This window comes from Geospiza fortis, unplaced genomic scaffold, assembly GCF_000277835.1.
Source record: "Geospiza fortis unplaced genomic scaffold, GeoFor_1.0 scaffold78, whole genome shotgun sequence".
NCBI lineage: Eukaryota > Metazoa > Chordata > Aves > Passeriformes > Thraupidae > Geospiza > Geospiza fortis.
Genome location: NW_005054339.1, coordinates 2,156,915 through 2,170,279, shown reverse-complemented (window position 1 = coordinate 2,170,279; position 13,365 = coordinate 2,156,915). Strand labels below are relative to the sequence as shown.

The window sequence follows — 13,365 nt, the reverse complement described above, 5'->3', positions numbered from 1 at the left end:
TACTTGAGTAGTTGATTCATTGTAAGAGAAGGGGAATGATAAGAAGTCTCTCCCAATTAATAACTTTGTTTTTTGATCCTGTTTTATTGGGATTTGTCTACAGGAAAGAATTCAACACACTGTATATTCTATCTCCCATTCCCTCATCCCCACCCTTGGCAATTTCAGCACACACAGTGCCTGCACATGAAGCAGCCTCCTATGCTTAGGTGGATTAAACTGGCATCCACACTGGCTACAGTCTCACCTGGACTTCTTCAGCATCCCTCTCTTTTGTCCCAAACCTGGGGCACAGCATTCATACCACACTATATAAGCTATGCCTGACATTCTCTGCCTTTTTACAAGATCAGCTCTATAGGCAGCTCCAGAAATGGGCTCAGCCATGTCCTGCAGGAGCCAAGTGAAGACTGGGAAAAAGCAGATGGGCTGAGGGCATGCCTGGGCCCTGCACTCTCCTACACATCCTTTTCTGCCTTGTGATACAAACACACAGATACCATTTCTCTAGTGTGTGGGCCATCCCTCTAAAACATCCACTGAGCTCCTTTAGTCCATGACTTTGGCTTCCATCTGTCCCTGCAGTCCTGCAGGGCAGCAGTGCTGGTGTTGGGCTGCTGCCTGATGAAGCCACTTCTGCTTCTGTCCTTGCTGTGCTTTCCCTCTTTTCACCAAAAAGGCTTCATTGACCTGGGCCATTTTTATTGCAATACCACACCTGGATCATGAGTACATCCACTTGTAGCACCTCCTCCCAAAGGCCCCTGGAGCTGTAATTCACCTTCCCACTGGCAGTGCAGATCCACAAGGGCACTCCAGGCTCAGCACCCTGAGCCAGCCTGGCTGCTGTGCTGCTGTTCAGTGGCCCAGCCCTTGAGCACCTACATGAGGCATCTTCACAACCAGGCTCTGTGCCTGAGCAGCAGCATCCAGGCACAGCTGAGCAGCCCAGGTGGTTTTATCCCTGTGCTGCAGTGTCAGCTGCTGTAGGCACCCCCATGGAGCACTGCCAGTATGGACTGCACACACTCCCCAGTCAGCAATAACCACACTATCAGTGTCTTATCAGCATTAATCTCATCCTAATCCAAAGCCCAGCAGCACAGCAGGTATGAGGAAGAAAAATCAAACAAAGTTTAGCATTTCCATAGGATGAGCACCCAGCTTTTCCTCCAAGGGCACAATTTACTTACCGATAATATTTGTTAGAAGAATTTCTCTCATCCCCAACACTGCCTTTACCCTGTGAGGAAGGACCTGTCAGCTTGGAAGCAGCCAAATTTGATGCAGTCCTTAAGGCAGGAGAGGCAAGCCAAGGAAAGGGGGGAGGAAAAAAAACAGGCCCACCTTAAACCCATGAAAAGATGCAGCAAGAAAAAAAAGTTTTTTACAGAATCACTTTGATAGATCAGCCAAAAAGTTCAGAGACAGATGTTTGGAAGCTGAAAGATTAGTGAGATCCTTTCAGTGCTCCAGCATTTATGTGGATGTTGTTTATAAAGTCAGAGGAAAGTAACATTCAGCTCAAGCATTGATAGCTGTACACACAGCTCAGCCTAAATAGCAGTGAAAGCAGCCAACAAAATGTTCCTTAGCATCCAGATAAAGCCAATCATACAGGTCCAGTCATGTTTTATCAACACTTAAAGTCACTGTCAGGTTGGCTGACAGAGCACATTATCAAACAATTCAATTTTGTCACTTTAAGGGAGGACAGTTAAATGCACCCACAAAGAGCAGTTTAGGATGGCAAAGGAGACAATGGGCTCTGCAATAAAAACCATGATTTTTGACACAGGGGCAACATATAAAGCTTAGGTTGGTAGCATTATGATGATTTGAGTTTGAGCCATAAATGACAAAGAACAACAGATGCAAATTCAGAAGAAAAATATAGAAAATGCACTTGAAGTGAACTGATGAGGGAGTTTTACCCAAATCAGCAATAGGTAAAGAACTCCCCTTTAAGACAATTAAACATTTAGGAATTTAAATAAAAATAATGATTCTGTGAAGCAGATTCTTGAGAAAGAAACAAACAACAACAACAAAAGAATGGTTCAACAGAAAAAGCAGCCAGTGAAATACACAAGAGCAGGTGAAAGGTTTGGTTTTCATGACACTTCTCTTATCCCAATTTTTTCTGCATTCAGCCCAGTATTACTGTAGCCTCCTTCAGGCATTATTTTTTGCCCCCAAGTCAGAGAAACAAAGAAGGGAGCTGTCAATGATTCTGATAGATTACTTCAGGATTTGAAGGTCTGTTGAGAACACAATACACAAGAGGAACATCTAGAATAAGGCAGCTAAGAAGTGGAAATGGGTTGGCAGTGCAAGAGAGGAATTCAGCTAACAAATATCAGTGTGATTTATCTGTCATCCCTTCTTATACAATCAGATTTTAAAGAAAAACCATTGAGCCTCAGAAATAAATATGACACACACCCTGACATGCTGAGCTTCACCAATGGCCAACACAGTGAGAAAAATAAAATACAATCACAATTTAAACAGAAAACCTCTGTGCTTCTGTGTAATTCTAGTTACTGCAAAGCAAATACATATGGATGTTCAGTGTCTGTGGAATCCAAATCTTCTGGCACTACACATACTTTTATGAAGGAGAATTATTCACCTATGTGTCAGGAATTACTCCTTAAAGAGTATTTCTGCTTTTTATTTTTATATGCTCCAACAATGACTCACCCAACCATGGGAAGGATGCTAATGCTGAACAAACCAATCAAAAAAAACACTTCTCAAAACATCAAGCAGTAAAATTCAACTTCCACTTCTTTCACACAATAATTCTAGGCAACACTTCTAATACTGACACCATATACACAGAAAAAATTAAACTGCCTTTCAGTTAAGTAAGGCAGTGACAGTGTTTCCAGTTGTACCATACAAACCTTGGCAGGAAATGCCAACAGTGTTTTCCCAGCACCAAATACCAGTAAACAGCTCCAACAGATAAAGAGATTCCACCTTGTAAGTTTTCAAACACAGCTCACATTGGCAAATAATATCTAAGCCTACTCTTGAGTGTTGCTCATAAATAAAATGTTTTTATGAGAAGAAATTTAATTGCATTTCACTTAAGAAACATTTATAATGACTGCATCACTTCTCTGTACACTATGGATTTTCACAGGAAGAAAATGCTGTTTCCTAAGTAAAATCACCCCATGAAACAAATAGAGCTGTCAACTTTCATCAAGTGTTTTATACCTGCATATTCAGGGCCAAATCTCTGCTGCACTGATTAATAAATCTGGATCTTCAGGTTCCTGTGCCTCTCTTCATAGCTAAAATTGTTTTTCAAACATGAGTGGATTTCCCTCTAAGTATCTTTTGTCCAAGGTTCTGTTCCTATGTTTCTGCCCCTAACTGTGAGCCCTTTGGTTTCAGTTCCTAACAAGGTTCAAGAATATCCAGCACTTTTCAACAAAACAAAGCATCTTGTTCCTCACTATTCATTTTCTGTTATTAACTTATAAACATGTGGTGGAAGTTGGCCATAACTTATTAAACATCCACGGACAGTATTTTTCATAATCAAGTACATCACAAAAATATTTCACCGTAGACGTATTTCAATGAAAAAAGCTTTCTTTCAAAAACTATTTTAACCAATGTACAACTTATAAAACAACACTAATCTAAGTTTTCAAGCCATTATTTCCCACTATACTCTCCACAGCACAATTAAAGGAATGTCAATAGAGGTTTTCATATGAGATTATAGAAAGAAGTCTATTTGCAGTACCTCATTCGGAGACTTGACTTGGCCAACTCACTGTGCTCAATCTCAGCCTTTTTCATATTAAATATCTTTTTAATTGCATTTGCATCCTGTCAATGAAAAGATTTTTTTTTGTTTAATGTTGAAAGAGAACAATATTGTAATCAGATATATCCAGCTATCTAAAACAAAAATTAAGGTGTTTTTACATTTAGATATTAAACAATTTTGCACAAGAAATGAAGCATGGAACAAAGTCTGCCTGAAATACTCCCACACAGTATTTTTACAGTGGCTTGAAAAAACTGAATAGAAGACCTGAGCAGCTTCAGGCTCATTTTTTGTCATTGTTGCACCCCAATTCTGCTAAAAGCAATATAAAAAAGAAAAACCCACTAAAAGCTATTAAAAAAATGAAATCAGGGTCTTGAGAGCCTTATGTTCAAGAATTATTTAAGGATCAACCAGCACAGAAAGTAGTCAAGAAAATCTGAACCCAAATCACACTATGAGCAACTGAAACTAACCTTGAATACTTGGGATCCAGGCTCATTGTAGGTTTTGGCATTCTTTGCCAGAAGATCTATGTCCTTGGCCATGGCATGAATGCTTTTATAAGTTCCATTCTATACAACAAGAAGCAGAACTGGTTAAAGTGGCAACCTTCAGACAGCATGAGAACTAAGCCAATAGTGAAAAGCAAAGGAATTCATATTCAATAAAGGGAATGTTCATAGAAAAGCAACTGATTTGTAAAGACAACAGATAAGTATCTGCAAAAAGTAATCAAGGACAGTAGCATACATATATGCTAAGTCTTTATAAAGCTCATGAATGCTAAGATTGAAAAAATGCTTAATAGATCATACTATCTTTACTTTGAAGAGCTCTGACAAAATGCTGTTTTAACTTTATTCTCTAGTTCAATCAGTCTATGTCCCATCCCTACTATACAAAATGCTAGAATTACAGAACAGTATTTCAAATTATTGGAGAAGTAAGATGAAAAATGCATCAGTACAAAACATCTATTTATAGCACTAGAACAGAAGTAGGTGATGATAATGCACAACCAAGCCTCAGTACTCCAATGTTTTACATGAGCAGCACTTGTCAAGGAACTGCTTTAAGCCATTAAACATCAAGGAACCCGAGATATTCTGGCTTGAAGCCAGCACTCCACAGCTCACAATGCCTGATCTTCCATATAGCAACTTCTGCAGCACTAACCCAGCACAGAACATTGAATCACCACAGTGTGCAGGTTTTTTAATAGCAGAGGGAAAACACACTGCCTTTCGTGCTACCATAAATCCTGACTTCTAACAATTCTGGAATGCTTACTGTTAAAAAAGGCTGTACCCCGACACATTAATATGTTCATACCTGTATCCTCTGGGCAATGGTTTTAAGATCTATGGGTTCCTTTATTATTGCATAATAATCTGGATATTGCTGAAAAACAGAAATAATTTAGGTATTACTATAAGCAGTCACAAAGGTTTTGTTCTAACAGCTCACAGAACAAGCCATTAGATGAACTGAAGGTAAGAACAGCGTAAGCCTCAAATGAGGCAGATACAAGGCAATTATAATTCATCAATAAACTGACATAAGGGACCAGTTCTGATTGAAAATCAAATCCATGGTGATGGTTTTCAGAATATTTATTCTGCTGATTAAAACTTTCACCACAAAAACAGAACACCACTGTTCTGAAACAGAGCAGTACAAACAGGTGGAATTTGCCACTGAAACAGAGAGCTGCACCCTGAGCGTGGCCATCAGAGCCTGTAACATCAGTTACAGAAATGTCCAGGCTTCCAACTTAGCACACAACCTACATTAATAAATACTCACCACTTTAGAAGGAAGTTTCTGAAACAGTTCACTTATGAGTCGTCCTGAGGGGTTTGTGGCAACAGCTATAGCATCAAGAAGCTGTTCCAGAATTTCCTTCAGGTAACCTGGAGATGACTAATGTAAGAAACAAAAATTACAGAAAGTTTCAACAGCAGCCAGAGTGCAGGGCTTCAAGTTGTGCTGAATACTTCAAAGGCAGAAAAAATCAGCTACAAAATACAGATGCAACTTTTGAAGACAATATTGTTTATGCAGGTAAAGGTACACTAAAAACCTCGAATTTCAGCTTTACACTGCAGACTGTCAGACACACATCAAAGTTACTGAAAATGTGCATCCCAACATCATAAAAACCAGATTAGCCCAAATTTCTTCTCATAACACTCCAGGAACAGCTGCACTGACTGAATGGGGCACTGGCTGATAACTGATGTCATTAGACATGAATCTTGCTTGCAACAAACCTCAGTGTTGGCATGAACTCAAGCATACTTCATATTATTCCAACTAAACCAGAGCCATGCTTTACCCATATCAGAAACCCTCACAGCTTTTTTTGCAAGGCAAAAGTGAAACACACATACAATGCTGTGAAGTGATTAACTAATAAACTTGCATAAGAAATACCCTTTGGGACATAATTTAACAATGAAAATCTTACTCAACGAATTTCACCCTCTCAGAGTTGGCTGACATCCACAGTTACAGCCTCCCTTCTGCAGCTGTCATGCCCACACTTACTAATTCAGAATTTGCTTGATTGTCATGTCCTTCCTCATCATCATCGTCATCCTCAGCATCACCTTTCTGAACAAATTCATTTTTTGTGCGCAAATACAGCTCCCACAGTTTGCAGGCAGCTTTATATTCAGGAGAATCTGGCTGCAAAAACAAATCAAACATTCCAGTCAAAATTCAGGGCATTCTCATCTGGGGGAAATTTGTAAGTTATCAGCTGAAAGTTATTAAATATGAGTAACAGAAAACTTGGGAAATTCCTGCTTCATTTGTTCTTTGACAGAGGAGTTAAGAATCACAATAAGCCTTAGAAAATATAACCTGTATCACTCAAAAGCATCCAAGTCTTTCAGAAAACTTTGCAATAAAACTAGCTGGGTTGAGGCTTGGACAAACCAACTAGATGAATCTGGAGAAATCACTGGCTTTTGTTGAAGTACACCACCAGCATTTAAAACAGATTAAATTTCAGTATGCCAGAAATCTGATTTAAGGCAATACTGCTGTCATTGCGTGGCACTTGAAAATTAACTTCTATAGAAGAATGCCAGTAAATATCTTTGAAAGCACTGCAATGGTTTACACTCAGCATTAACTGGGCAATTCCAAAGAACATGACAACATGTTACCACCTGGGTACACCTGATAATGTCACCTTATTACTGCTGATTGCACTCTTCTTACTTCACTCTCTCAACCTCTGACAGCTTGTAATACAAATGAGAAACCAACATGAGAACTGTTCCTTATCTTGCCTTATTAGGCTTAAATATTCTCAGCACATTAGACCAGATGTTGCTTATGAAGAGCAGATTTTTAAGGGTATCCTGCTCCACAAATCTGCTTCCTTCTGTATTAATGCAAGATGTTCAGGACTGAGAGACTTGACCAGGAATACAAAAAAATCCAAAGGCTGCTGCTCTGCTGGAGCACTGCCTATAAAACATCTGCTGGAATAAAGACCTTGACAATTATTGTCCCTGGTTTGTCCATGCCATGGAGCTGCCTGGGGAAGGTAAAAGGTGAAAAGAAGAAGAGGTTAAGATTTTGTGCCACAGCTCCATAATTCTCTGGAAATGCCAACATTCCTTCATCCTGCAATAATGGATACCTATTTTTAGTCTAATGTGAGATCTCTATGACATAGTTAAATTTTGAGCCCACAATTCTACAGGCAAAGGCAGCACATACTCTGTAAAACCCCAATCATTCTCTTCTGCCACCAACCCATTAATGTTGGGGTTTTCACACTGAGTGCCTTGCAAAGCTCCAGGAGTACAAAATGGATTTGGAAATCTTTGTACTTTTCCTCCTGGAAGCAGAATGTGCAAATGCATTAACCCATAAATCTGACTGTTTTCAAGAAGCTACTGCACACACACACAAGTGAAACAAACACTGCCTTTCTGGATGTCACCTGGCTACCCCAGCTGGGTTATTCAGAAGGAACTCATTTGGATTGTCTCCAAAGTCAAAGATATGTGAATGGCAATATTAGCAGGTTTAGATTTGCTGTATCACCTCATTCAGCACATACAATTTCACTGGTTTATGGATTTAACATAGCCTTTCATTAAACAATATTAACCCAACTTTTCCCCAATTCCTTATGCAAACTGCAATAAAACCCATTAGTATCTGTAATAAAACACACAGAGTTTGGGGGAATTGCCATGGGGGTTGTCTTGAAGACATTACATTCACATCTATCATCACTAACCATGACAGTCAATGTGCCTTTTTTTTCATTTTATTAAGTGGCAAATGGAAGAGAAAGATTCAACACTCCCATCATAAGCTTGCTGTTAGCATAAACTTCTCCTTCTGAGAAGGAAAAAAAAAAGGAATCTTTCTCCATTTCAAAGGTGGAGAGGGTGCTGTAAACACAGAGGGTGTTGTAAAATGAGGAGGCTTTGACAGAGGAATATTTTTCTCAGTTTATATCTCCATTTTTGCTTTTGACCTCTTCTGGAAAACTACATGAAGATCATCCCCACATTACTTTATGATTTTCCACAGAAAAATTGTTATAGTAGGACATTTTAGAAAGATACAGTCAACATTATGGAAATTTATGCAAATAACTGCAATATGTGCTGTTCTCTTACCGATAATACTTCAGCCTAAACTGAAGAGGTTTTGGCCAAACCAAGGCAGAATCTGAACAGCTCTACTCCTTTTACAATGGATTTGAGCCTTTAGTTTGCTCACCTTATAGTAAGCCTTTGCATTGTTAAAGAGAAGCTGGAAATCAGCAGTTAGCACATTCACATCATCATATTCCTCCATCTTCAGCTTTTGTTGGATTTTCATTAAATCAATTGGCTGAGAAACCACTTCATAATAATCTGGCTGATTTCTGTTGCAATGACAAAAACAGGCATCATGTTCCAAGCAGTAAAACCCAAACCCCAGCACTAAAGCTTGTGCATGTTTATGACTAAATAAACTGAAGAAAGTTCCAATACATTTCTGTTACAGCTAAAAGATCTGGACAGTGCTCTATCAGTCAGCTCACTTCATGTATGTTCTGCTACTGTCCTCAATTTTCTGAGTTTAAGAGAAAATTCAGCCTCTTACTTAGCTACTGCATTTTCAAGGGTCACTTCTATTAACCCTCCAAAGCTGTGCCCTTAGTATTACATCCCACCACTTATACAGAATATCTTACAATCAAAGGCATGGATGTTTTAAGCAGGTATTACAAATTAATTCAGTGTATCCTTTTTTTTTTTTTCCTGAAAAAGAGCACCAATGTAAGCACATCCCATTGAATAATTACACCAAACACTGATGTGAAATGATGACAAATGTAGCTCAGATTTTTCACAAATTATTGATGAAGTATTTATCAATTTCCACTTCTCCCTGATTAAATCTCAGGTTCAAGGTTTAACCAGACCTGTGGCCTCACCTTCTCTTGGGCGCCCTGATGAAGAGCTCACAGAGGAGCCTGCCCTGCTCATCTTTGTAATCTCTGATGGTGTTGTAGAGCTCATGGCAGACAGCAATCTGAAAGGCAAGAACAATGAAATAAGGAAAAAGGAGAGAATTTAAGGAGGTAACAAACAAAAGTCTGCTTACAAAGGGAAGGACAAGCTGCCAATCCACAGCACACCCTAAAGCAGGACTGCGAAGCAACTGGAGCACCTGACACTTTAGCAGATACCTGACAAGTGTGCAGGATCTCCATTTATTTTTTGAACACAGGGAATTTTATTTCAATACTAATTCTAAGTAAAATACCCAACATGTAAATTAATTCACTGCAATTCTCTCCAAGTTACAGGCATCTACAATAACAACAGGGGTTCTTCTGCCCTGCAGTTAATTAACATTAGACTGCTCATGCAAAGGCATAGCAGAGGCATTGTACATTTCAGCAATCACTGCCTGTGCTATTCCCCACTCAGCCCTCGGCATTTGCTATGCAGACAAAGTTCTCTACTTCTGCACATTATGATTTCAGCTCACTCTCCAACATCCTTCCGTCTGCTAAAATCATCAGCAAAAAGAGAAAAGCAGTAAAAACAAAACAGCAAAGAAAAACATGAAAGTGGTGAGCCAGAACCAAGCCAAAGCCAAAGCTGAACAAGGTCCTAAACACAGCTCAGCCAAGGCAGGAACCGATTCAGGACCAGTGTACATGTTCTACATATGGTCAATAATTTTACAGTCCAGCACATTCTACACAGGGATACAGTATCCCCAAGAAAAAAGGTGCCATCAGGAAGAAGGTACTAACAGGATCTACAGTTGGGAGGTTGGAAAGTCTCCTTCTCTTCCTGCTTGGGCCTGGTACATTGGTGGAGTGATGGGCGTCGTCGAAGTCTCCGCCACTGACGCTGCTGGAAGGAGAGGTAGCTCTTCGCCTCTTGGAACCCATGGAATCCAACTTCTTCTATAATGAACAGAAACCTTCTTAAAGCCCTGGCATTGCATCCAAACCCTCTGCTCAGAGCTACCCACAGAGCTAGCAAAGCTTCTGATGATACATTTGCCAAATGCTATTTCTGTAAACTCCGACTTGGTGGAAATTCCAAACGGTAAAAAAGGGAAATCAAAATGCTCCTACAGTTTTATAATCACCAATGACAGCAAGGCCAGAAACCCCCGAGCTCACACTAAATTAGCAGCTCTTCACAGAATATATTCTTAAGCTCTACATTTTCGTACCCCATCCCATGCACAGCAACTAAGCAAGAACCACTGTTTTCAACAAAAAAGCTGTACAGAGACACATGCTCAGTTTTGGTGTAAAAACTCTTCATTCCACGTCAAACTAAAAAACCGCGAAAAACAGACCAGAAAAGAAAAAAAAAAAAACAACCAACCAAAACAAATTACAAATGAAAAGGGCCACAGAATACCTTGTGTTACATTCAAGTGAAAAGAAGGTCTGGATCACCATGGGACCTCCCACTCCCACTTTATGTGTGGGATGAATGGCTCAACCATGGAGAAGCAGGGAAAGCCCCCTCCTCTTTTGGCCATAGTTTTGCATCTACCAACACAAGCAGTGACAAATGAATAACCACCATCCAACAACTATGGTAATTTATGAACAAGTTGTTGGCTCTTGCCCAACTTCCAGTGACAGCATCAGAAAAGTATCTTTATTTGGGGCTATCTCAAAGGCTGAGGACAGAACAGATGCATCTATCCCAGCCTATTCCCATTTTCCAACCAAATCCAGAGATTTCTTTCAGGAGGCACTCAGATGACTAACAAGGTATGGCAGCACAATGTAACTGCGTTAAAGCATTTTTGTTAGAGACAGAGATAACTCCAGGCACACACGTGAGATGAACAAGGTAGGAATAATTAACAGTTAGGAAAAAGAAAAGCAAATGGCCAAGGCAGAGGGATGGAGACACAATCAATAATTTACCAGATTTACCAGAGTAGAACCAGCACCTCGAAAAGCCAATCTCCTCATAGTGTCTGATGGGCAAGCACAGATACTGCGAGAAGGGGACACTCTAAGAGTGCCAAACCAGTAATGGTGTTAGTACAGCAACAACTGGAAGACAAGAAAAAGGAAAGAGAGAGGGAAGAAAATTCAGAGTAGGTAGATAAAGAATAAAATCAAAGAATAAAGTGGATAATTACAGTGACAGAGAAAAAAAGCAAGAAACAGAAGGCAACTTTTTTTAGCCCAGCAGAAACTCTACAAAGTAATTTTGTACACAGAATGCTAGACACTTCTGTCATTGTCACAGTAAAAATACATTTCTCTAATGTTCCTGAATATGCATTACAGATTTCACAGCCACTTGCTAGAGAATGATTCATCAAGCAGAGCAGAAAGTAAACAGAAGTGATACCTGACCTGAGAGTACAAACCAGAAAGCTGTAAGTTACAGAATGCAAAGCAGAAAAGTGCTTATAACAACATAATCTTAAGGTCAACAAACACTTAATAAACTCTCAGATGATGCACCTCCAACACCCTGCAGAGTAGATTTTTACACTCAGAAGTAAGCAATAAATATGCAGCCATATACTAAAAAACCAGTTTCAATTTCTATGCAGTGTCTAAGCCTGATTCTTTATACAGAACCATTTTATGGCAAAATGTTCGCTTCTCTGTAGTTCTTCCAACTCCTGCCTTCAATCAAACCCCAGAGAGGTTCTTTTCCTGTTCAGCATGCTGGACATTTTCATAACACGGACATGCAGAGAAGCTCTGTGGTTTATCAGCAAACAATTCATTTTGGGAACTGACAACAGCCTCAAGCCTTGGTACTGCCTCCAATTTTCATCTGAGGGGAACAGTCTGGAGTGGCTGCACCAGGCACATGCTGGGAAACACAAGCCCTGGGCTGTGGAAGAAAGGCAGGAAGGACTACTAGAATCAATAACTCTGCTTCAACCAAGAACCCAAGAGTACACTCAGTCCAGTCCCATCCTGAAATAAAGATCGGAGAACCTCCCAGCCAGCACCTGCCTGCAGGCTGCACATCAGCTGCTGCATGTCCACTGTCCGGGACACAATGCTGAGGCTGTCAGCCATACTCTGACACTGCTGTGATCAAGGTACCCTCACCACTCATACACAGCCTCCAAAACGTGTTTTTCTCCTCTAATAACCATGCAAAACATAGATCAGTCTGGACAACATCACAAACACTCAGTGAGAGACTTGGTGATGTAACACTCACTGAAGGTGAGGCTCCAAAACACAAACTTCTCCCTAAACTGCCACACTCGTAAGCTCAGAGAACTCAGCTGTGCACAGAAACACAGTTTTACTGCATAACCTCTCTCCCAGAGCTTCTTCTGCAATTGCACTGCTGGCTCACAACAGCCACACCAACAATCTCCACTGCTATCAATGAGCACCTCCAGTGCAACAGCAGCTCGAGCATCTCCTCGGTAATTCCCTCACCGGCCATAAAAATGTCACAAAACCACAGCAAGAAATGCTTTGGCCATTACTAATTCACGTGTACACTGATATACACAACGGGGGAAGGAAGGCTGTCTGTCCCAAAAGCCGTACAGAAGGACCGCAAGTGTCACCCACTCCAATCTCCCCACACCAACAGGTTTTACACACGTCGGACATCATACATTTAAAATAAAACATTCTAGCGCCCATAGGTTCATTTTCTGCCTCCAGGCAGAGAGCTAAAAACCAATAGATACCACGGTTTCTGTCAAGATCTCCCACGTTTCATCAGAAACACGAAACACGGTAAATTTAGCCAAGGGAACAGGGGAGGGAAACGCAGCCGGAATCTCCCCCGTTTACCGATCGCACTAAAAGCTGCCGCGGGATGGGAAGAGGGGGCTGGCAGCGACCAGGCACGGTAAAAGGGCAAAGCTGGGAAAAAGCGAGAGGGACAACACAGCCACCGTTTTATCCACACAGGGACAAGGAACAAAGACACCGAATGTGTCATTGTCCCGAGGCGGCGGAGCCCTGCTCGGGAGCTGAGGGGTTATCCCCGGCAGGAAACAAAGAGAAGCCCTTTCCCGGCTCCGGGAGGACAAGACCGTGTCCCGGGCCCGCC

At 40.7% G+C, this 13,365-nt stretch overlaps 2 protein-coding genes across 2 annotated transcripts in view; one reads left to right on the top strand and one right to left on the bottom strand.

The window, feature by feature from the left end:
* The window catches only part of PBRM1 (polybromo 1), a 54,116-nt gene extending 42,700 nt beyond the window's left edge, over nucleotides 1–11,416 (bottom strand). The window contains 10 exon segments of the mRNA XM_031058151.1: nucleotides 1,194–1,292; nucleotides 3,770–3,855; nucleotides 4,273–4,371; nucleotides 5,132–5,200; nucleotides 5,606–5,722; nucleotides 6,350–6,490; nucleotides 8,558–8,705; nucleotides 9,261–9,358; nucleotides 10,092–10,247; nucleotides 11,247–11,416. Of these exon segments, the coding sequence (XP_030914011.1) occupies nucleotides 1,194–1,292; nucleotides 3,770–3,855; nucleotides 4,273–4,371; nucleotides 5,132–5,200; nucleotides 5,606–5,722; nucleotides 6,350–6,490; nucleotides 8,558–8,705; nucleotides 9,261–9,358; nucleotides 10,092–10,247; nucleotides 11,247–11,285 (1,052 nt within the window). The 5' untranslated portion in view covers nucleotides 11,286–11,416.
* Nucleotides 11,417–13,128: 1,712 nt separating this feature from the next.
* The window catches only part of GNL3 (G protein nucleolar 3), an 8,465-nt gene continuing 8,228 nt past the window's right edge, over nucleotides 13,129–13,365 (top strand). The window contains exon 1 of the mRNA XM_005422507.2: nucleotides 13,129–13,156. Coding sequence (XP_005422564.1) covers nucleotides 13,129–13,156 — 28 coding nt within the window. The remainder of the gene's footprint in view (nucleotides 13,157–13,365) is intronic.